The following is a 23,202-nucleotide window of genomic DNA, read 5'->3' as shown; positions in this document are numbered from 1 at the left end:
TCTCCTTAAAAAGGAAATCTAATTGAACGACCGCTAAACTTACCACTTGAAATTAATTTTGAAAGAACGTTCCTTCCTTTACCTTGTCAGACTACAATCAGGGACAAATTACAAAGGGACACAACGGTTTTGCGCTCGTAGAACACTCGGAACGCTCGGAACCTACTCTGTTCCTGTCGATAAGCCCCCCCCACCCCCCCCCCCTCCCATCCCTTCATTCAATGTTGTTAGGAAATCAACTTTCTCTACAATTCAATGTATATTTCCACGTGCAACATTGAGCGTGGGGGGGGAATATTATATTTTTATGTCGAAGAAAGTTTTTGCCTCGCAACCGCATAGAAATTGTTCCATCGTCCCATTGTTTTTTTCCCGGATTGTAGTACTTTATTTGATAGCGAACGTCTTCGGAATTTCTCAACGTGATTTCGTGCAATACTGGAAATTGCTGTAACCTTTTTTTATCAGACAGGCGCGTCCCCAGAATTTGCTGGAGGGGGAGGGGGGGAGTGCACAGTCATATGTAATTATAGACTTGTCAGGGGGTTGGGTGCGCAGTCATATGTAATTATAGACTTGTCAGGGGGTTGGGTGCGCAGTCATATGTAATTATAGACTTGTCAGGGGGGGAGTGCACAGTCATATGTAATTATAGACTTGTCAGGGGGTTGGGTGCGCAGTCATATGTAATTATAGGCTTGTCAGGGGGTTGGGTGCGCAGTCATATGTAATTATAGGCTTGTCAGGGGGTTGGGTGCGCAGTCATATGTAATTATAGACTTGTTAGGGGGTGGGTGCGCAGTCATAGGTATTTATGTAGAAATAGGATAGTGTATGGGATTTAGCACAGATTTTTCCAACACGCCATTTGGTTGAACACAACATTTATTCAAACACGCTATGAGTTATTCAAACACGCTATTGAAGCGGCGGTGAAAAACTGTAAATCATGTAAACAAACAGTTGCAGCATGTGACAATCAATGTAAAACAACAGCTCATATTTACTCACAATTCTATGCGGTGTCCAATTACAAGCATTAAATAAAGTCACCTCTTTCCACTGAAAGACTAAAATACGAGACACAGTCGCCTCGCTCACGCCACAAAAAACAGCACAGGGATCCCGTGCACAGGGATCCCGTGGTTGAGTAATAAAATGTATGAAATCTCCCAAACAGATAGCATTTGACGATCCTTCATCAAGAAGTGACCCACTCGTTTGGGGTGGTAAATGCGTGCATTTTAAGTTTAATATTTGAGTTCAGTGTTTGATTATAATGGGTTGCAGTAATCGAATCTACTCTTTGACTCTTGTTTTTTAGTAATCACGCCCTGCATTCCTTGCCGACGCCACTGATAGACGTGTCGCAGTGCATCAAGAACCACCAGACGCAGGTGGAAAGGCATCTCAGAGAGGTAACCCATCCAGACTACAACATGTCAAGTGAATGGGCTGGTTAGAAAACCTCTCAGAGAGATTACCCATCAAGACTACAACATGTCAAGTGAATGATCTTGTTAGAAAACCTCTCAGAGAGATTACCCATCCAAACAACAACATGTCAAGTGAATGATCTTGTTAGAAAACCTCTCAGAGAGATTACCCATCCAGACTACAACATGAAGTAAATGGTCTTCTTAGAAAACCTCTCAGAGAGATTACCCATCTAAACAACAACATGTCAAGTGAATGGTCTTCTTAGAAAACCTCCTTACCATATTAAGCCTTGGCTTAACCACGGCTGCACATTGTTTGATGAATATTTGTCGTCTGCGTATGTTTCTTCTATGGGGCAGAAACATTTTTGTGTCCTTGACAATGTCACCTTGACTGGCTAAACGAGGAGCGATCACCGAAACATGTTCTTGCGTGAAGTAGTGACTCTTTTTATACTTTGTTGTCCATTTGCAAACAAATAAATAAGAAATCTGAAGCGTTAAACAACTAGGTGATCCGTTACATTTGATATTTGTCTTGAGCTTGATGTATGGGTTTTGTACCTTGAAACCTTTATAATATTGACAACATGACCAAAAAAACTTATCTCAGCGAAGTATCCAATCTAAGCGGGTATCCTCAAAGCGAGTTGTTGAATTTTTAATTTATACTTTTAAATCTAATATATGTTAAACATCCTGCATATTAATCAAACGAGAGATGATTTCTCTTGCGTTTATATGTGTGTGTGTTTTGCATTGGCTCCAAAGGAGCTATTGAATTTCATACATTTATTTCAGATTGAAAGGTTCTTGTTACGTAACCAATCGCCGCACAAGATGGTCACGGAGCAGGCGTACAGATTGCAGCAGGGCCTATTAGTCACCTCCATTCAGCAGCAGGTACGTGCAGCCTTAAAGTGCTATAGTCAGCCATTCCTTTGTCATTGTTCTCAAACACCATGCGATTGGTAGATGCACAAGTTAGATGCACACGGTAGATGCGCAAGGTAGATGCGCATGGTAGATGGGCAAGGTAGATGCGCAAGGTAGATGCGCAAGGTAGATGCTCAAGGTAGATGCGCATGGATGATGAGCAAAGTAGATGAGCAAGGAAGATGCACAAGGAAGATGCGCAAGGTAGATGCACAAGGTAGATGCGCAAGGTAGATGTGCAAGGTAGATGCGCAAGGTAGATGTGCAAGATAGATGCGCAAGGAAGATGCGCAAGGTCGATGCGCATGGTAGATGCGCAAGGTAAATGCTTAAAACCCCCTTAAATCGTCTAACAAGATGAAACATTAACTAGTTAACTTAACAACCATTGTACTTTTTAGGCGGTAGACCGTTTAATTGTACAGCTTCAAGACATGGTCAACGGCTTGAGGGGATGTACGGACCCGGATGTTGAGGAAAAGGTGTCGAAGGCGAAACGGTACATCCAGGACGCAGATAAAATGAAGCAGGTATTATTTAAGTAGTGTCACTAATACTGTTTTTAGAATAGAATGTTGTAGTGTAGTCACCAAGACAAACTTTTGGCCAATAAGAATGCGGCAAAACCAAGTTTGGTTGACACAAATTTCTTAACTAGGGGGATTCATAGTCTGTGTTCTGATTGCACTAATCATTTCTTTGTCTCGCTGATTACTCTCGAGTATTGAATTTCTTGTCAATCAAATAGCAGGTTTCTCGCATCCTTATTGGCTTACTTCACAAAACTGACAAGGTGGCCACGGTAGCGCGCGTCGTATCAGATAGCACGTTTCTCGCATCCTTATTGGTTCACTTCACAAAACTGACAAGGTGGCCACGGTAGCGCGCGTCGTATCAGATAGCACGTTTCTCGCATTCTTATTGGCTTACTTCACAAGACTGTCCAGGTGGCCACGGTAGCGCGCGTCGTATCAGATAGCACGTTTCTCGCATCCTTATTGGTTTACTTCACAAAACTGACAAGGTGGCCACGGTAGCGCGCGTCGTATCAGATAGCAAGTTTCTCGCATTCTTATTGGCTCACTTATCAAAACTATTAAGGTGGTCACGGTAACGCGCGTTGCACTGCAAGCTGTTAGCCTCGGAACCTAGATATGTGGGCGTCAATCAAAGGTTGTCTGCATTTCATTTTAACATTTCTGTCGTAGTAGTTGGCGTTCTCCTGGAAAAAAATCCTGCTTTTGATTTCGTTTGGCTTGAAAGATTTTGTTTTCTTTAATATTTGTTTTGTTTGCAGTTGTTTGTTTTCCTGAATATATGTTTGGCTTGCAGTTGTTTGTTTTCCTGAATATTTGTTTTGTTTGCAGTTGTTTGTTTTTCCTGAATATTTCTTTTGTTTGCAGTTGCTGCTAAAGTTCCAGCTTTGCACCGATGATAGCGATGTCGAGGCCAAGTTTGCGAAACTTACCGAGGAATTCTACCACTCTTCTCAAGACAAAATGAAGGTATCTTGATCATCGACACGAGTCGAAGTATAAGTATATTGCTCAAGGTTGACAGAGTAAAAAAAATGGCATGAAATTTTCCAATTCCCAATATATAAGCTCAAGATTCCGCACCTTGACCAAAATCTTAATTCCAAATTTTAAAGAAATTTAGAAGATATGTTATTTAGATATTAGCGAGCAAAGTTGGCTTGATTTCTGATCAGAGCCCGACTTCTCCCTAAAAACGAGGATAATTCATACTTTGAACATTTGAAAATTGCAAATTTGGTTTACATAACATAAGGAACCTCTATGCAAAAATTCAAGCTTACCGAAGTTACCAGACCTTATTTTGGGAAAACTTGCCATTTTTTTGCTCTTTTCTCAAGGTTCCATTCAGTACTCCTCTACATCTTCTACAAGTGTCACTTGTGTGACAGAGTCTGCTACAATAGACTTTGTACAAACGATCTTGTTGCATTGCTTTATGCCTCCTTCTTACTAAAATTTAATTTTTCAATCCAATCCACTTCGCTCATTCTATCTATTTGACAGATTAAAGGAAATTCGATAATTTGATTCTTTAGCTTTCCAAAATGACTCAAAATCCCCCTACAGCCGCGCGAATGCTTCTATCTGCATGTACATAAAACTGAAAGTCTGCTCAAAGGTTTTAAGCCCAGCATTTGGATATAATCATGAAAAAAAATGAATGTTTTGTTTACTTTTCTTTCAGCGCAATCTCGAGCTATTGCTGGAGTGTGCGCATGAGGTGTGTCCTTACATCACGGAACAGGTGGACGTCAAGGCTAGCTTGTCATCCGTCAGCAACAACAAACAACGGCTGAGTCAGGCGTTCGTGGAGGAAGTCGTACTCGGACAGGCGTCTGCCACCATTCTCAATAGACTCAGGTGAGGGTCAACGAGTCAACCTGGTTTGCCTGTATTGGAAGCGTCTTGGTAAGTGAGAGCAGAAAGATTGACTCGGCGAGATTTTTGTGTAGTCAAACATTTTGCTTGGTCGAACTCTCCACTCTCCAAGTTGTGGTGACGTTTCGAGCGTTAGCCTTTTTCGGACGAAGGGTTGGAGTCAACGAGTCAACATGGTCTGCCTGTATTGGAAGCGTCTTGGTAAATGAGAGCAGAAAGTTTGACAATGGGGGATTTTTCTGTAGTCAAACTCTTTCCTTGGTCAAACTCTCCTTTCTCCAAGTTGCGCTGCCCTTCATCATTGATTTTTAGCTTGTCTACACCACGCCTATGCAGACCATCTAGTTTTCTCTACAGCTTGTCTGTAATCTTCTAGTAATGTGGTTTCCCATATGTGTAGCTGAGGGCCATAACTGGGGGCCTTTCTCCTCAGGGTATTGTTTCAGGATACTGTTGTAACATCTTGCTGTGGTTTATGTTGTTACACAGTGAGGACAAGTTATCCGCAGCATCCCTTATGGCAGACACCATTATGGACTTATTAATACGACACATGGAGGCATGCGCCATTACTCTGGTAAGACACTAGGGGGTGGGGTGGGGCATACTAGGGGGGAAGGGGTGGGGATGGGGATGTATTTAGGTCGACACCATTATGGACTTATTTATACGACACATGGAGGCATGCAACATTACTCTAGTAAGACACTAGGGGTCGGGTGGGGCATACTAGGGGGGAAGGGGTGGGGAATACTGGGGGGTTGGGATGGAGATGTATTTGGGTCGACACCATTATGGACTTATTTATACGACACATGGAGGCATGCAACATTACTCTGGTAAGACACTAGGGGGTGGGGTGGGGCATACTAGGGGGGAAGGGGTGGGGAATACTGGGGGGTTGGGATGGAGATGTATTTGGGTCGACACCATTATGGACTTATTTTTACGACACGTGGAGGCATGCAACATTACTCTGGTAAGACACTAGGGGGTGGGGTGGGGCATACTAGGGGGGAAGGGGTGGGGATAGGGATGTATTTAGGTTGACAGCGTTATGGACTTGTTAATTCGACACATGGAGGCATGCAACATTACTCTGGTAAGACACTAGGGGGTGGGTTGGGGCATACTATAGGGTAATGGATGAGGATAGAGGGATGTATTTAGGTCGACACAATTTTGGTCTTATTGATATCTCACATGGGGGGTGGGGTGGGGTTTGGGTATACAAGGGAGGGACTGGGTGTGGGGATGTATTAAGGCTGACACTATTCTTGACATAATGATGTGTTATATGGTAGCTTGCTTTAGGAAGACACACTAGCTCTTAACCCTATGCATAAAACCCAGGTTCGAGTCAAGTTGAGGCTCTCTTCTAACAATTACTGTCATTCAAGAAGAGTGGCTTGACTAAATGCGTTTGTCTTGTAAGCATCAGTTCGTAAAAGGAGAGGTTGTTGGTCGAGTATACTGTAGGAGAGTGCCAGAGGGTTAGTGTCCCAGGGGAAGTGTAATAGAGGGGGAGGTGTTGGTCAGGTATACTGTAGGAGAGTGCCAGGGGGAGGTAGTGTCCCAGGGGAAGTGTAATAGAGGGGGAGGTGTTGGTCTGGTATACTGTAGGAGAGTGCCAGGGGGGGTAGTGTCCCAGGGGGAGTGTAATAGAGGGGGAGGTGTTGGTCTGGTATACTGTAGGAGAGTGCCAGGGGGGGTAGTGTCCCAGGGGAAGTGTAATAGAGGGGGAGGTGTTGGTCTGGTATACTGTAGGAGAGTGCCAGGGGGAGGTAGTGTCCCAGGGGAAGTGTAATAGAGGGGGAGGTGTTGGTCTGGTATACTGTAGGAGAGTGCCAGGGGGGGTAGTGTCCCAGGGGGAGTGTAATAGAGGGGGAGGTGTTGGTCTGGTATACTGTAGGAGAGTGCCAGGGGGGGTAGTGTCCCAGGGGGAGTGTAATAGAGGGGGAGGTGTTGGTCTGGTATACTGTAGGAGAGTGCCAGGGGGGGTAGTGTCCCAGGGGGAGTGTAATAGAGGGGGAGGTGTTGGTCTGGTATACTGTAGGAGAGTGCCAGGGGGGGTAGTGTCCCAGGGGGAGTGTAATAGAGGGGGAGGTGTTGGTCTGGTATACTGTAGGAGATTGCCAGGGGGGGTAGTGTCCCAGGGGAAGTGTAATAGAGGGGGAGGTGTTGGTCGGGTATACTGTAGGAGAGTGCCAGGGGGTTAGTGTCCCAGGGGAAGTGTAATAGAGGGGGGGGTGTTGGTCGGGTATACTGTAGGAGAGTGCCAGGGGGAGGTAGTGTCCCAGGGGAAGTGTAATAGAGGGGGAGGTGTTGGTCGGGTATACTGTAGAAGAGTGCCAGGGGGAGGTAGTGTCCCAGGGGAAGTGTAATAGAGGGGGGGGTGTTGGTCGGGTATACTGTAGGAGAGTGCCAGGGGGAGGTAGTGTCCAAGGGGAAGTGTAATAGAGGGGGGGTGTTGGTCAGGTATACTGTAGGAGAGTGCCAGGGGAGGTAGTGTCCAAGGGGAAGTGTAATAGAGGGGGAGGTGTTGGTCTGGTATACTGTAGGAGAGTGCCAGGGGGGGTAGTGTCCCAGGGGAAGTGTAATGGAGGGGGAGGTGTTGGTCGGGTATACTGTAGGAGAGTGCCAGGGGAGGTAGTGTCCAAGGGGAAGTGTAATAGAGGGGGGGGTGTTGGTCGGGTATACTGTAGGAGAGTGCCAGGGGGAGTTAGTGTCCCAGGGGAAGTGTAATAGAGGGGGAGGTGTTGGTCGGGTATACTGTAGGAGAGTGCCAGGGGGGGTAGTGTCCCAGGGGAAGTGTAATGGAGGGGGAGGTGTTGGTCGGGTATACTGTAGGAGAGTGCCAGGGGAGGTAGTGTCCAAGGGGAAGTGTAATAGAGGGGGGGTGTTGGTCGGGTATACTGTAGGAGAGTGCCAGGGGGAGTTAGTGTCCCAGGGGAAGTGTAATAGAGGGGGAGGTGTTGGTCGGGTATACTGTAGGAGAGTGCCAGGGGGGGTAGTGTCCCAGGGGAAGTGTGATAGAGGGGGAGGTGTTGGTCGGGTATACTGTAGGAGAGTGCCAGGGGGAGTTAGTGTCCCAGGGGAAGTGTAATAGAGGGGGGGGTGTTGGTCGAGTATACTGTAGGAGAGTGCCAGGGGGGGGTAGTGTCCCAGGGGAAGTGTAATAGAGGGGGGGGTGTTGGTCGAGTATACTGTAGGAGAGTGCCAGGGGGGTAGTGTCCCAGGGGAAGTGTAATAGAGGGGGGGGTGTTGGTCGAGTATACTGTAGGAGAGTGCCAGGGGGGGTAGTGTCCCAGGGGAAGTGTAATAGAGGGGGGGGTGTTGGTCGAGTATACTGTAGGAGAGTGCCAGGGGGAGGCAGTGTCCCAGGGTAAGTGTAATAGAGGGGGCGGTGTTGGTCGAGTATACTGTAGGAGAGTGCCAGGGGGGGTAGTGTCCCAGGGGAAGTGTAATAGAAGGGGCGGTGTTGGTCGAGTATACTGTAGGAGAGTGCCAGGGGGGGTAGTGTCCCAGGGGAAGTGTAATAGAGGGGGAGGTGTTGGTCGAGTATACTGTAGGAGAGTGCCAGGGGGGGTAGTGTCCCAGGGGAAGTGTAATAGAGGGGGCGGTGTTGGTCGGGTATACTGTAGGAGAGTGCCAGGGGAGGTAGTGTCCCAGGGGAAGTGTAATAGAGGGGGCGGTGTTGGTCGAGTATACTGTAGGAGAGTGCCAGGGGGAGGCAGTGTCCCAGGGTAAGTGTAATAGAGGGGGCGGTGTTGGTCGAGTATACTGTAGGAGAGTGCCAGGGGGGGTAGTGTCCCAGGGGAAGTGTAATAGAAGGGGCGGTGTTGGTCGAGTATACTGTAGGAGAGTGCCAGGGGGGGTAGTGTCCCAGGGGAAGTGTAATAGAGGGGGAGGTGTTGGTCGAGTATACTGTAGGAGAGTGCCAGGGGAGGTAGTGTCCCAGGGGGAGTGTAATAGAGGGGGAGGTGTTGGTCGAGTATACTGTAGGAGAGTGCCAGGGGGGGTAGTGTCCCAGGGGAAGTGTAATAGAGGGGGAGGTGTTGGTCGGGTATACTGTAGGAGAGTGCCAGGGGGGGTAGTGTCCCAGGGGAAGTGTAATAGAAGGGGCGGTGTTGGTCGAGTATACTGTAGGAGAGTGCCAGGGGGGGTAGTGTCCCAGGGGAAGTGTAATAGAGGGGGAGGTGTTGGTCGAGTATACTGTAGGAGAGTGCCAGGGGGGGTAGTGTCCCAGGGGGAGTGTAATAGAGGGGGAGGTGTTGGTCGAGTATACTGTAGGAGAGTGCCAGGGGGGGTAGTGTCCCAGGGGAAGTGTAATAGAGGGGGAGGTGTTGGTCGGGTATACTGTAGGAGAGTGCCAGGGGGGGTAGTGTCCCAGGGGAAGTGTAATAGAGGGGGAGGTGTTGGTCGGGTATACTGTAGGAGAGTGCCAGGGGAGGTAGTGTCCCAGGGTAAGTGTAATAGAGGGGGCGGTGTTGGTCGAGTATACTGTAGGAGAGTGCCAGGGGGGGGTAGTGTCCCAGGGTAAGTGTAATAGAGGGGGCGGTGTTGGTCGAGTATACTGTAGGAGAGTGCCAGGGGGGGTAGTGTCCCAGGGGAAGTGTAATAGAAGGGGCGGTGTTGGTCGAGTATACTGTAGGAGAGTGCCAGGGGGGGTAGTGTCCCAGGGGAAGTGTAATAGAGGGGGAGGTGTTGGTCGGGTATACTGTAGGAGAGTGCCAGGGGAGGTAGTGTCCCAGGGTAAGTGTAATAGAGGGGGCGGTGTTGGTCGGGTATACTGTAGGAGAGTGCCAGGGGGGGTAGTGTCCCAGGGGAAGTGTAATAGAGGGGGGGGTGTTGGTCGGGTATACTGTAGGAGAGTGCCAGGGGGGGTAGTGTCCCAGGGGAAGTGTAATAAAGGGGGGGTGTTGGTCGGGTATACTGTAGGAGAGTGCCAGGGGAGGTAGTGTCCCAGGGGAAGTGTAATAGAGGGGGCGGTGTTGGTCGGGTATACTGTAGGAGAGTGCCAGGGGAGGTAGTGTCCCAGGTGAAGTGTAATAGAGGGGGAGGTGTTGGTCGGGTATACTGTAGGAGAGTGCCAGGGGAGGTAGTGTCCCAGGGGAAGTGTAATAAAGGGGGGGTGTTGGTCGGGTATACTGTAGGAGAGTGCCAGGGGAGGTAGTGTCCCAGGGGAAGTGTAATAGAGGGGGCGGTGTTGGTCGGGTATACTGTAGGAGAGTGCCAGGGGAGGTAGTGTCCCAGGTGAAGTGTAATAGAGGGGGCGGTGTTGGTCTGCCAGGGGGGGAGGCGTCTTGGTTAGCAGGCAGATCATTTGTCTACCCACACACTACAAGTGCTTCAGTGCTTCATTTTTTTTTCTTATCTTCTAGGATAAGGTTCTAAAAGAACAGCGTAAGAAACAGGTTGGAGCATTAGACAAGGCCTTAGACACCACTGATGACATCAGTGTGGTAAGGCGATGCGTGTGGTTTATTTTTCACTTTTATTTGGCGTTTTACGGGATACCTGTGTTGCTTGAAATCCTTTAGTGTAGCGTTGATTAGTAAGATTGTAGTTTATCATTCTTTATCGTTCATTTTGAATACCTTTGTTGTTAGTCATCCTAAACTTTAGGAACCCTGTGGATCAGCCAAACTTTGTACAGATATTTAATTTTCGAGAAAAAGACATTAATTTTCAATTCAGTAACACGACTATTCACTGCAATGTTTTCCAGGCCGCCAGAAAAGCCAAAAATCGGCTGAGCTCCACCCATCAAATGACAGGAGAAAACACAGAAGAAGTCCCGAAGAGTCACCGACGGCGACCGACCGTTAGCCGAAGCAGGCCGAAACCTGACGAGGGTATATCGGAGGCTGTGGAAGTGGACATCGTGATTGCCGGAGAACCAGTGACAGTCGATGGAGGCGTGGCAAAAACACGAGAGGCAAAACCTTCTCCAGTGGCAACCAAAAAGCCAAGGACGTCGTCCACAGACGAGAAACAGGCCACGCCGTCAAGTGAGAAAGAACCTCGGGCATCAAGGACTCCATCCCCGAGCGATAGTATAGGTTAGTGTGGCGACTGCTACTCTATAATACAGAACCCCCGAAAAAACTGTCTTTGTGTTTGTTGGCAGATTTCGGAGCGGTAGAGACAGGCGACGGTCTACAGCATCTTGTCAAGGAGCGTGCTCGGCCGGCGAGAGGACGCCGACTACCAACCCGGCCGTCCAACCGACCGCAAGCGACCAATGGCGAGCAAGCCGAAGACGAACCGGCCGCCATCGACAACTTCTGGTCCACCGGAAACGAGGAGTAAGCTATGTGGTTTTGATTTCGAGAAACACCTTTTTTATCTGAGTCAATGCTACAGCTACCTCGTCCTTTTTCCCTTGGGATTTAAAATAGTGGCTGCAGGGGGTAGGAGAGCCCCCCTACAATACTGAGAGTAAATGTGTGGAAGCTTAAATTTATTAGTTTACCTCCCGCCAATTTTTTTTATGTATTGATGCCCTCTTTTCGATAAGGCCTAGTTCCGCCCCTGAAATACCAGAATTTCGTATCTAAGGTCGAACAAGGAACAAACCGCGATTTCTCGCAGTAGCGCTTATGAATATCCTTACGGTATCGGAAGAATTTCATGAACGTTGCCGTGGGGAGTCTCATTCATCTGTCATGTAATGTAACGCCGCCCTGACATTAATCAAACCAAGTTTCTAAGATAGCAAGTTATTTCTCTTTCTAGGCTAGCTAAACCCTCCACCACGCCCAGCAAACCTTCCAGCTCGACCCCCAGCAAGCCTACTAGTAAACCTTCCAAACCAGAGGCCGCTGTGCCGAGCAAGACCCCACCCAAACCCGCGCCTAAGCCAAAACCCAAGCCCAGGTCCAGCCCGGAGGTAGGTACAAGCCCGTGTGGTATACATGATTTCTGTTTCTAAAAACATTTCGTGGTATACATGATATTCAATTTCTAGAAACTCCAACAAACGTAATGTTTAAGCCCTGTGCAAACTGAGCCAGCACCTGCCAGCATTGCTGGCGAATTCTTGCTCGACTGACCACAAGACAAAGGAAATGTCAGAAACTCAATTTCCCATTTTGACATTTCCTTTGTCCTATAGTCAGTCAAGCGAAAATTTGCCAGCAATGCTGGCAAGTGCTGGCGCAGTTTAGGGCTTTAGAAATACAAATCGCATTTTGTTTCGCGTGTCTTTCAGTCTTTGTAATTTCTTTTTTTGGTCAATTAATTTTCATGGGCGTAAGGAGTTGATAATAGGGGGTCCACACTACCCTGGTCCCAGAGCCTTGTCTTTCTATTTAGTGGCAACCCCGCTGGCCAATAAATAGAGAGACGTTCGAGGCTCTGGAACCAAGGTAGGTCCACACTAGGTTTTTTTTGGGACGAGAGACTCGGTATTTTTTTGCTATTTGGATTTGAAGAGCGGGACTCTTGAGCAAACTGCCGCACGGGATGCGGGATTTAAGTGACTTTTGTAATGGGATACGGGGTTTTAGCCTTTGTGTGTAACGGTATTCGGGACTCAAAGACTTCGAAATGTACTGTGGTGGACTTGGTAATATTCCCCGGGCCCCGGACTTGGTAATATTCCCCGGGCCGACACAAAGGAATTTGGACTGGATTTGGATTTGGACGAGAAGAAAGGGGGGATTCCATTCAGTCATTTTTCCAGTGGCCATCCATTCTCGACACATCCATCTTGTTCAGTGTCTTTGTATTTGTTATGCAACATCTTTAGTCGTCATTCAGCTGTTGTATCACGCATCACGTTTACTGTTTCACGTTGTTTCACGTACGCCCGTGTTAGGACCCGGATGACGACTCTCCTGAGAGAGACACCAAGGTAGTTATGCGCGTGCGCGAGTTCGTACTTTTACTTTGTTATTTTCTTCTGTTATGTTTTGATTTGCAGTTATATTCTTCTGTTGTTTTGATTTTCCGTTTTATTCTTCTGTATTGTTCTTATTTTCCGTTATATTCTTCTGTTATGTTTTTATTTTCCGTTATATTCTTCTGTTATGTTTTTATTTTCCGTTATATTTTCTGTTATGTTTTTATTTTCCGTTATATTCTTCTGTTATGTTTTTATTTTTCGTTATATTCTTCTGTTATGTTTTGGTTTTCCGTTATATATTCTATTCTGTTTGAGTGTTGTGTACTAGCTGAGCTATATGGTTGCCTATCTCACTTACGCGATGTTTTCATATTTAATCCAATTCATCTTTCAATACAACTCTTATAAACTGGACAAAAAAAACAATCTTGTTTTTAAAGCTATTGATTGATGTGATATTTTTTATTGATATTGTATTCAAAAATTCATGATCTAGCTAAAATCAAAAAAGTGGTCACTGAAATACCACAAATCCCTGTATCTAATCATTTTTTCCCAGGAGGAATTGGGTAAGGGCACAGGGGGAGGGGAGTTATAGGAGGGTTAGAGTCACGTTTGACGTATTTAATAACTTGCCAACCCATTTGTTGGTTTTGATGTGATCCTTCAGGATTCTAAGAAGCAAGGCTGGATACCGAAGGGGTAGGTACAGCGGTACTTTGATTGGACGGTATTATCACAGGGCTACTTTGATTGGCCGGTATTCCCACAGGGCTACTTTGATTGGCTGGCATTATCACAGGGCTACTTTGATTGGCCGGTTTTATCACAGGGCCACTTTGATAGGCCGGTATTTTCACAGGGCTACTTTGATTGGCCGGTATTATCACAGACCTACTATGATAGGCCGGTATTATCACAGACCTACTATGATTGGCCGGTATTATTTTTTTAATGATATTTAGTATTTAAAAAAGGAAATTAGATAAGTCTTAGAAATATACTTTTTGGTTTACCACAACTTGCATAGATTAAAAGAGAAACTTCTACAAATTGCATCAAATCCTTACGCGTGATATTTATTTTGCGATTTGTGTCTCCATAGTACCGTTTTACTATAGGTGCTTCTCCTAAATCTTACGTGTCCAAGTCACACCTGTCTTACATGTCTTGTATTGCTGGCTCATTTTTTCAGCGGCATTAACCTTGGCCTTCCTGGCTTCTTTAAGAAAAAGAACCGCGACCGCTCGGGGTCTGGAAACGAAGCTAGTGACAACGGTATGTTTACTGTAGATTGCTTTTGGAGCGGTAGGACGAGCGCTAAAAAGCGATTTCCTGTTTTGATAATTAACAAATCCCCCCCCCCCCCCCCCCCCATGGCAAATCCTGCTTAGCTAGGCATCTATCAGGGGCTCGTAATTACTTATGCGTACATGAGTAAGTATAAGTACGTAAGTTCTTACAAGCCCCTGATTGTGTACAACTTGCTAAAGAATATGTACGGGGGGAGGGGAGGGGTGACTAAATGCTTCGTCTTCGTACATAACTGTTTAAACCCAATCATAACAAGCATCTCCGTGTTGCCAAACCTAGATTTAAGATTAAGATAAATATAACTACAGTAATAACAAGGAAAATACTTCGTTTAGAACAACTGCACATTAATATTTGGCTTTTTACAAGGGCCTTCGTCTGATACGTAAAAATGATAACGGAGCGTGTCACAGGGCCGTAGCAGAGGGTGGGGCACTGGGGGCATGTGCAATTATAAGGAAATGACCAGATGGGGCGTGGCTGTGCCCCCCTAATATTTTCATAATGTTTCTGTATTGTGCCCCCCCCCCCCCCCCTCCGTCTTACGTGGCCTGCTACGGTTCTGTGTCAACAATAACAAATACAAAATGGGAATGTTATACCCTGCTAGCCTTAGTCACCCTGAGTAAGGCTATTGTAAATAGCCGAAATGTAGGTGCAGTTGTTCTAAACGAAGTATTTTCTCTTGTTATTAGTTAAACTAATATTTTAAATATACACATATTTCATATAAGGCTGCACTGTGACCAAACCGGCGATTCCTCTGGGGCATTAAATGCATTAGCAACTGGAATTTAAACCAATACCATACAAGAAACGAATTCTACTGTTTTTTTTTTATCTTTATGTGTTTATAAACATGGTAATCCTTGGTAACCAAAGACTTAGATTTTAGTATTTATATGCTACCAATGATGCAACGCGGGCTACGACACATGGATTTTCTCACTGCAACCTTTTTATAAAGGAGTATGTCTAAACTGAACTTAAACGTTTATCTGTCTATCAAAGGTAAAAATATCAAATACTAATCAACGATTGATATACCACACGCGCCTGTGGAGTCGTCGTATCTAAATTAACTATCCGTGTTAAACCCTTACTTACTTGAAGCAATTTTATCCAATTCCAAGCTTTGAAGCACTGTCATTGGCTAAAATATTTAGGCGATTGGCTAAAAAACCAATAACAGTAGAAGATCCAAACAAACCCGAGGTAGAGCTTAACAACTCTTTTCTAAAAGGAAAAAATACAAAGAAACAAATTTTGTTACAAGACAACAAAGTGTTTCCTGTGTTATAAATACAGTTTTACTTCATCGGCTAAGATTGTCCAAATAAGGGAATGTGTGAAAGTGGTCGTGCGAGCAATATTTTTAGTTTTGGGAAAATTGTCTGTGCAGTCACTAAGCTTTTTGCAACTCGGTAATTTCATTCATGAACCCACTGCGCATACTCCGTACGTCTGTCAAGGTTGGTCCTGTATGCCAAATATGGTAGGCAGATAATCACGTGGTTTATCGATGTCGTAGGGAGAGCTGCGCATGCCCAGGCACGGATAACTTCATCACTACCTAACTTGGGTAAGACCGCTGAGAAGGTGAACATCAAAAATTATCTAAACCCAAATTAATACCTAAGAATGATGTTTAAACACTATAAAAAGACGGTTTGGTTCATGCGTAATGATATCTAACATAAAAAAACAAGTTTCATAGGAAACAAAAAAAATTGAAATAAACAATGTATAAACATGTTTTGAAGTAACCGACTTAGATTATCCATTTCCAGAAATAATAAAATATAACCGAGACTAAGATGACATTGTTTTACCTCTTTATTCGGAATATATTTCCTATTTATCCTAAATCACATCCTCTTATTTCCTATTTATCCTAAATCACATCCTCTTATTTCCTATTTATCCTAAATCCCATCCTCTTTTTTAGGCACCTTAGGCGGGACAAGGACAAACCCTAGCAAAAATTCGATTTTTATCTCTAAAAACGATGACCTCGCAAAAGTTAGATGGAAACACTTTCTAGAGCGAACTTTGTCAACGAGGAGTTTCCGCACGTCGTGGTTAGATTGAAAACTAGAGATTCGTTGTACAGTCGTCCCTATATACACTTTCTATTACAATGAACTCCTCAACTAATGTTTGATGCCTCTCTTCTCAAGCCGTTGAAGAAAAACACAAAGAATCCACCACCCCTTCACCGAAGAAATCCGAGCGGGAAAAGAAAACATCTCCAACCCCTCCGAGGCCTGCACCAGCTCGGGATCGAGCAGCTTCCGGACCTGGTCCGAAGCCCGCCGTAAAGCCTCGGGATCGACTCGCGACCGCGCCACCAGGTCGTCCCCCAGCCCCTCACACACGAGAGAAAATAGCCCCAGTTCCCAGTTCTAAACCGGCTGGTAAGTACACAGGTAACCTGTGATATTTAAGGCTGATTTGATGTATTTGTTGGTAAATCCCTTTGTCTCGTAAAAATTGCTCCATATAATTGTTTATTAATATTCATGTTCAATAGAATAAATACAAAAAGCCCAAATAGTCGTGTTCGTGAACCAGAAGAATGAAAACAATACACCAAAAACTTGAAGAAGTCTTATTAAGACGAAAATTTGGCAGAGTCGAATTCCAGTTTTTGGGGTATCATGTTCAATAGAAGGTGCAAAAAATGAAAAACACACAAATGATCAAGCCATATATATTAGAAATGGTAAACTTATATATCGTTTTCTTGGTTTAGGGACGAAGGAACCAGCTAAGGACGAAGAGAGCCAGCAGTCCAAGCCACCAGCGGCAGCAGCCCGTGGCCCGCCCAAGTTCGGGATTGGGATGGGTGGTGGTCTGGCAGGAGGGGGTCTGTTGGCGGAGATGAAGATGCGCCAGGAACGGACAGGGAGCTTCGGGGAGAAGGTAAGGTCATCTGTGATTGGCCAAACAACAATGCACATTGTTCAGAAATTCTCTTCATTGGCTAAAGAACTATGCATACAATGTATACTTTAGCCAATGAGAGGTTCTAGGTAACAAGGACTCACGTGACGTATCGGAACAATGATACGCTCGGTCTTTTGACAGTGTAACAGCATTCCTTCTCCTTTGCAACACTATTTCCCATGGTTACAGCCTTAGATCAGGCACTGAGAGGCTGGACTGGAGTCGAGCGAGATATGAGCAGTTCAGCTCATTCGTCACCATGCGATATCTCTAGCTTTGATTAAGTATATCATGTTACATATATATATATTTTTACCTTATTATTTACGTATGTCCTGACCGCGCTGTAATTCAGGATTTGCGATGAAATAAACCATTAGCAGTACCATTGTGTTTCTGTCATTTCAGAATAATAAAGTTCCCGACAAGGAGAAGAAATCTGAGGAAGACGGCCGTCCTCCTCGACCCAGGCTTCCCACCGAGGAACGCGAACCTGACGCAATCAGCGAAGAAGGCCTGGTGCGCCCATCCTCCGTCAAGCGCCCGCGAGCCGCCAGCGGTCCCAAGCCATACGTGAAGCCGCGCGAAAGACCTCGCCGTACATCACGTGATGAAGCGGAGGGCGCGAAGGCCGAGGAGGCGCCCGCGAAACCAAAACTCAAGATTGGTCAGTTGATTACTAGAAAAGCCGCGCCAATCACATTATTCACTTTTGCTTTTTAAAAGAAAGCAAAATGACATTCAGTAATATTCCGTGAAAAGTAATACACAAAGTAATAAACACCAATCTAAATTTTGAATGATTTTGTATGTTTAAATGTACTCCAGAGACGAAATCTCCTTTTTCATTGACCCTTAAAATGCATTTTAGCATGTATTACTTTTAAAGCTTCAATTCCTTTATATTTTGTTTCTTTATTATTACTATTTCATCTTCTCGCTTTGCATCACACCTTTATCCAGTGAGTTAATCATTATTCATTATTATATAAAAAAAAAATATCTAGAGATGGTATTGATAGAGAGTTTACATTTCGTTTTGTTTCAGCCGAGAAACCCGAGGAGCCGGACTTGTGGGTTAAACGAGACGATCTCCCCAGTCCCAAACGGTCACCTCGTACCTCCTCCCCACCGTCCAAATCCCCGTTCAGTCCTACTACAGATTCGGACAAAAAACACCCGCTGTCGGCTATTAAGCCCAAAGGTAAGATAGCTGACGCAACTGCACAGCCTGCAAAGGCTGACAGGAAAGAAGCTCACGACCCGGAGCCGCCACCGGAAAAGACTGACGGGACATCACCGACCGCCGAGGCTTATGAGAAAATCACACACGAGGAGAAAAAGCCAAAGGATGATGGGAGTTCACCGCCAGCTAAGCACGACGGCACGGCCCATTTCAAGCACGAAAGCTCGTCCCCATTGGCTCGCGCGGCAACCTTCCCAAAACCTTGGTCCTCTACATCAACTGTACCGAGCAGCCGGTCTTTGCCGCGTAAATTCAGCTCGGAAACGGAAAAGAATGCGGAGGATCTGGCCAAACAGGCGAAGAAAGAGGGGGAAGGAAGGCAGGGGGAGACCGGCGATAAGGCAGAGAATGGGCTCACGTCGGATGCCGATGAAAAGTAAGCAAAGCTCTCATTGGCTACTAGGTTGTAAAGGTAGCTCTGGTTGGTGGATATATAAACCGATCTCATATTGGCTATAAGGGAATTTTTACTAGCTGCTAGGATATAAAAGAAACTGATTGGCTTCCAAATAATAAAAAATTGGATCCTAGGATATCAGGAAGCTCTGATTGGCCACTTGGATATATCAAAAACTCCAATTGACTACTAGATAATAAGAGAAGGTCTAATTGGCTCCTAGTATATTAAGGAAGCTCTGATTTGCTATTAGGTTATAAAGGAAGCTTTGATTGGCTACAAGGATATAAAGAAAGCTCTGATTGGCTACAAGGATATAAAGAAAGTTCGGATTGGCTACCTTAGATATAAAGCTTTGATTGGTGATTAATGATGTATCCCTAAAGGGATTGTAATAAGAAGCTTGTCGTTGTTTGTTTGTTTGGGTTTTTTTCATAGCCTCTTCTAATATAAAAGGCAAAATCATGTGAATGTTTAGAAGCTGCAGCTTATCAAAACCTTAGCCCTTTTAGTGTCAATTTAAAACAAAACAAAAATCTATTTTTTTCTCCAGACCCTTGCCAACGGAGGAAAAGCTTTCGCATGTGAAAAGCAGCAAAATTCCAGACCCCTCCAAGCACGCGTCAGTCCCTGAACCAATCAACGATCCGCTTGGCGTGTCATGTGGCGATGACGATAATGACACAGCCCTATAGCGCGGTGGATGCTGGGTAAATGGAGGCAATTCTTGCTCTAGGACTTGTACATTTAGACTTTGAAAGCACTTGTGTTGTATAATTTCCATTGTATTTTAAACAATCCCTTCAGTAAAGAAAGGGCTAGGATTGCCACAAGTTTTGTTAAGTCCATCTAAAAATGATAGGAAAATATGATGCAGTTAATTTTTTTGTTATTTTTCAAATAGTGCGTTCGATCGACTCACTTCCGGAAAAAAAAGCAGAAAATGAAATAGCCAAAAATACCGTTCGATTAAATTCAGGAAAACTTGAAAAAATAACAAACGAAGTAAGCACCAACGGCAAAAAGATGACGGATGAAGTTTCGAAGCTCAGTCTAAACGTGTTTCAATAAATCATCTTCTAAATCAACTTTATCATCACATAATGTTTTCTTCATTTATAACTGCATCCAGAACAACCACATCCTTCGCTGCCTGGAAAAAAATTGTTTTTCCCGAAATCGAGTCAATCGAAATTGTCTTTTTTTCCAAAATCGAGTCAATCGGAATTGTCAAAAGCTCGCCTCGGGAAGTGTATGGGTTGCTCGTAGTTATTCTCCTATTATTTCTAAAAGGGCTTGGCTTTATTGTTCTCGTTTTGGTATTCGTGTTTAAATTTAAGACAGCTCCGTAAAACGGATTAGGTTTTTTTAAAATTAAAGGCACATTATAATCGGGTTATACTTGCATTTGAGATTTCACAAGGATCGCAAAAACAAAAACGTGAATTTACACGACGGGCCTATTGTTATAATGACCGTTGACGTGCATCTGGTCACGTGCTTGATGCTACTTACGTTGAATTGTTCACGTGCTTGATGCTACTTACGTTGAATTGTTCACGTGCAAGTGTATATTGTTCACGTTCAAGTTCCTTTTGTTCACGTGCAAATGCCTATTGCTCACGTGAAAATGGTTATTGTCCATGCGCAAATGCCGATTGTATGCATAGAAGTACCTTTGTTCACGCGTTAGTGTAGACTGTTCACGTGCAAGGGCAATTTGTTCACGTGTTAGTGTAGATTGTACACGTGTACGTGTCGATTATTCATTTGGAAGTGTCGATTGTTCAAGTGAATTTGCCTATTGTCATGTACACATATACGTAGCGAAGCCTGCTTCTGTTGAAGTGACTTCCACTGACTTCACTACACGCTTATTATCTTCCTCACAATGCCATGTGACCCAACTCTTCGTCACAATGCCAAAGAGTTGGGTTAGTTAGGTCTATTTTCGCTAGTGATGGAAGTGGAGATGTAAGGAACTAACGCGCGTTTAAAATCACACAATATCAGCGAAGTAAGTGAAAAGCAGTACGATAAAGTACCGAAAATGTTTCCCCTGTTTTTTTCTCTTTTTCTCCCTTGCATGGTTCCGGACAGTGTTTTCTTCACGCGGATAATGTCTTACATCTCCGCTAGTAAAAAACTGGCTTAGGTGCTAGATAGATATATTGCTGTAGATTTTTATATAAGTCTTAGCTAATAGTGTAAACAAAGTGGCTAGTTATTTGCGTTATACTGCAATAAATTTATATTATTTTCATATCTTGTCCGAAAAAGCTCATCGTGTCCAAAACTAGTCCCTCTGGCCTCGATTCACGTGTAGTGTTTTAACCTAGTCCCTCTGGCCTTGGTTTACGTGTTGTGTCTTAACCTAGTCCCTCTGGCCTCGATTCACGTGTAGTGTCTTAACCTAGTCCCTCTGGCCTCGATTCACGTGTAGTGTCTTAACCTAGTCCCTTTGGCCTCGATTCACGTGTAGTGTTTTAACCTAGTCCCTCTGGCCTCGATTCACGTGTAGTGTCTAAACCTACTCCCTCTGCCCTCGATTCACGTGTAGTGTCTAAACCTAGTCCCTCTGCCCTCGATTCACGTGTAGTGTCTTAACCTAGTCCCTCTGGCCTCGATTCACGTGTAGTGTCTTAACCTAGTCCCTCTGGCCTCGATTCACGTGTAGTGTCTTAACCTAGTCCCTCTGGCCTCGATTCACGTGTAGTGTCTTAACCTAGTCCCTCTGGCCTCGATTCACGTGTAGTGTCTTAACCTAGTCCCTCTGGCCTCGATTCACGTGTTTAGTGTCTTAACCTAGTCCCTCTGGCCTCGATTCACGTGTAGTGTTTTAACCTAGTCCCTCTGGCCTTGATTCACGTGTAGTGTCTTAACCTAGTCCCTCTGGCCTCGATTCACGTGTAGTGTCTTAACCTAGTCCCTCTGGCCTTGATTCACGTGTAGTGTCTTAACCTAGTCCCTCTGGCCTCGATTCACGTGTAGTGTCTTAACCTAGTCCCTCTGGCCTCGATTCACGTGTAGTGTCTTAACCTAGTCCCTCTGGCCTCGATTCACGTGTAGTGTCTTAACCTAGTCCCTCTGGCCTCGATTCACGTGTAGTGTCTTAACCTAGTCCCTCTGGCCTCGATTCACGTGTAGTGTCTTAACCTAGTCCCTCTGGCCTCGATTCACGTGTAGTGTCTAAACCTAGTCCCTCTGCCCTCGATTCACGTGTAGTGTCTTAACCTAGTCCCTCTGGCCTCGATTCACGTGTAGTGTCTTAACCTAGTCCCTCTGGCCTCGATTCACGTGTAGTGTTTTAACCTAGTCCCTCTGGCCTCGATTCACGTGTAGTGTCTAAACCTAGTCCCTCTGCCCTCGATTCACGTGTAGTGTCTTAACCTAGTCCCTCTGGCCTCGATTCACGTGTAGTGTCTTAACCTAGTCCCTCTGGCCTCGATTCACGTGTAGTGTTTTAACCTAGTCCCTCTGGCCTCGATTCACGTGTAGTGTCTTAACCTAGTCCCTCTGGCCTTGATTCACGTGTAGTGTCTTAACCTAGTCCCTCTGGCCTCGATTCACGTGTAGTGTCTTAACCTAGTCCCTCTGGCCTCGATTCACGTGTAGTGTCTTAACCTAGTCCCTCTGGCCTCGATTCACGTGTAGTGTCTTAACCTAGTCCCTCTGGCCTCGATTCACGTGTAGTGTCTAAACCTAGTCCCTCTGCCCTCGATTCACGTGTAGTGTCTTAACCTAGTCCCTCTGGCCTCGATTCACGTGTAGTGTCTTAACCTAGTCCCTCTGCCCTCGATTCACGTGTAGTGTCTTAACCTAGTCCCTCTGGCCTCGATTCACGTGTAGTGTCTTAACCTAGTCCCTCTGGCCTCGATTCACGTGTAGTGTCTAAACCTAGTCCCTCTGGCCTCGATTCACGTGTAGTGTCTAAACCTAGTCCCTCTGGCCTCGATTCACGTGTAGTGTCTTAACCTAGTCCCTCTGGCCTCGATTCACGTGTAGTGTCTTAACCTAGTCCCTCTGGCCTCGATTCACGTGTAGTGTCTTAACCTAGTCCCTTTGGCCTCGATTCACGTGTAGTGTCTAAACCTAGTCCCTCTGGCCTCGATTCACGTGTAGTGTCTAAACCTAGTCCCTCTGGCCTCGATTCACGTGTAGTGTCTTAAACTAGTCCCTCTGGCCTCGATTCACGTGTAGTGTCTAAACCTAGTCCCTCTGGCCTCGATTCACATGTAGTGTCTTAACCTAGTCCCTCTGCCCTTGATTCACGTGTAGTGTCTTAACCTAGTCCCTCTGCCCTCGATTCACGTGTAGTGTCTAAACCTAGTCCTTCTGGCCTCGATTCACGTGTCATGTCTCGAAATCCTTCGCTTTCTCATAATCTTCCTTTGCAAACCTAACGCAAACTTGTTTTCCTTCGCTTTTTTTTTTGCAGCCGTTTCGAATGGGCTCCAGAACCCCTCGGTTGGGGGAAAGGAATGGGCAAAACAAAGGAATGGCGGGAGTGAGACGAAGAAATGGGAAGAGTTGGACTAACCAAGGAATGGGAAGGGTGGAACAAAAGATGGGGGGAGGACAAAAAATGGGAGAAGTGTAACAGATTTCCCATAGTTTCCGCGCTATGTACTCTCATACACCAACAATACGAA

General features: G+C 45.4%; 1 protein-coding gene across 5 annotated transcripts in view; it reads left to right on the top strand.

The window, feature by feature from the left end:
* LOC5521508 (F-actin-uncapping protein LRRC16A) overlaps positions 1 to 20,813 on the top strand; it is a 42,538-nt gene extending 21,725 nt beyond the window's left edge. For 2 of the 5 annotated variants that reach the window (XM_048721191.1, XM_048721190.1), the window contains 19 exons: positions 1,325 to 1,418; positions 2,241 to 2,342; positions 2,777 to 2,905; positions 3,779 to 3,880; positions 4,599 to 4,774; positions 5,282 to 5,369; positions 10,177 to 10,257; positions 10,524 to 10,857; positions 10,926 to 11,103; positions 11,534 to 11,687; positions 12,618 to 12,653; positions 13,315 to 13,346; positions 13,840 to 13,922; positions 15,490 to 15,540; positions 16,139 to 16,375; positions 16,714 to 16,883; positions 17,316 to 17,574; positions 17,956 to 18,529; positions 19,104 to 20,813. In XM_048721191.1, coding sequence (XP_048577148.1) covers positions 1,325 to 1,418; positions 2,241 to 2,342; positions 2,777 to 2,905; positions 3,779 to 3,880; positions 4,599 to 4,774; positions 5,282 to 5,369; positions 10,177 to 10,257; positions 10,524 to 10,857; positions 10,926 to 11,103; positions 11,534 to 11,687; positions 12,618 to 12,653; positions 13,315 to 13,346; positions 13,840 to 13,922; positions 15,490 to 15,540; positions 16,139 to 16,375; positions 16,714 to 16,883; positions 17,316 to 17,574; positions 17,956 to 18,529; positions 19,104 to 19,245 — 3,022 coding nt within the window. In that variant the 3' untranslated portion in view covers positions 19,246 to 20,813. The remainder of the gene's footprint in view (positions 1 to 1,324; positions 1,419 to 2,240; positions 2,343 to 2,776; positions 2,906 to 3,778; positions 3,881 to 4,598; positions 4,775 to 5,281; positions 5,370 to 10,176; positions 10,258 to 10,523; positions 10,858 to 10,925; positions 11,104 to 11,533; positions 11,688 to 12,617; positions 12,654 to 13,314; positions 13,347 to 13,839; positions 13,923 to 15,489; positions 15,541 to 16,138; positions 16,376 to 16,713; positions 16,884 to 17,315; positions 17,575 to 17,955; positions 18,530 to 19,103) is intronic. The other 3 variants (XM_048721192.1, XM_048721193.1, XM_048721194.1) reach the window with 3 other exon arrangements.
* The last annotated feature ends 2,389 nt before the right edge of the window (positions 20,814 to 23,202 follow it).

The sequence above is a fragment of the Nematostella vectensis genome, chromosome 13 (assembly GCF_932526225.1).
Source record: "Nematostella vectensis chromosome 13, jaNemVect1.1, whole genome shotgun sequence".
NCBI classification, from domain to species: domain Eukaryota; kingdom Metazoa; phylum Cnidaria; class Anthozoa; order Actiniaria; family Edwardsiidae; genus Nematostella; species Nematostella vectensis.
The sequence above is the reverse complement of the archived record's forward strand: the minus strand, read 5'-3'. Positions and strand labels throughout refer to the sequence as shown.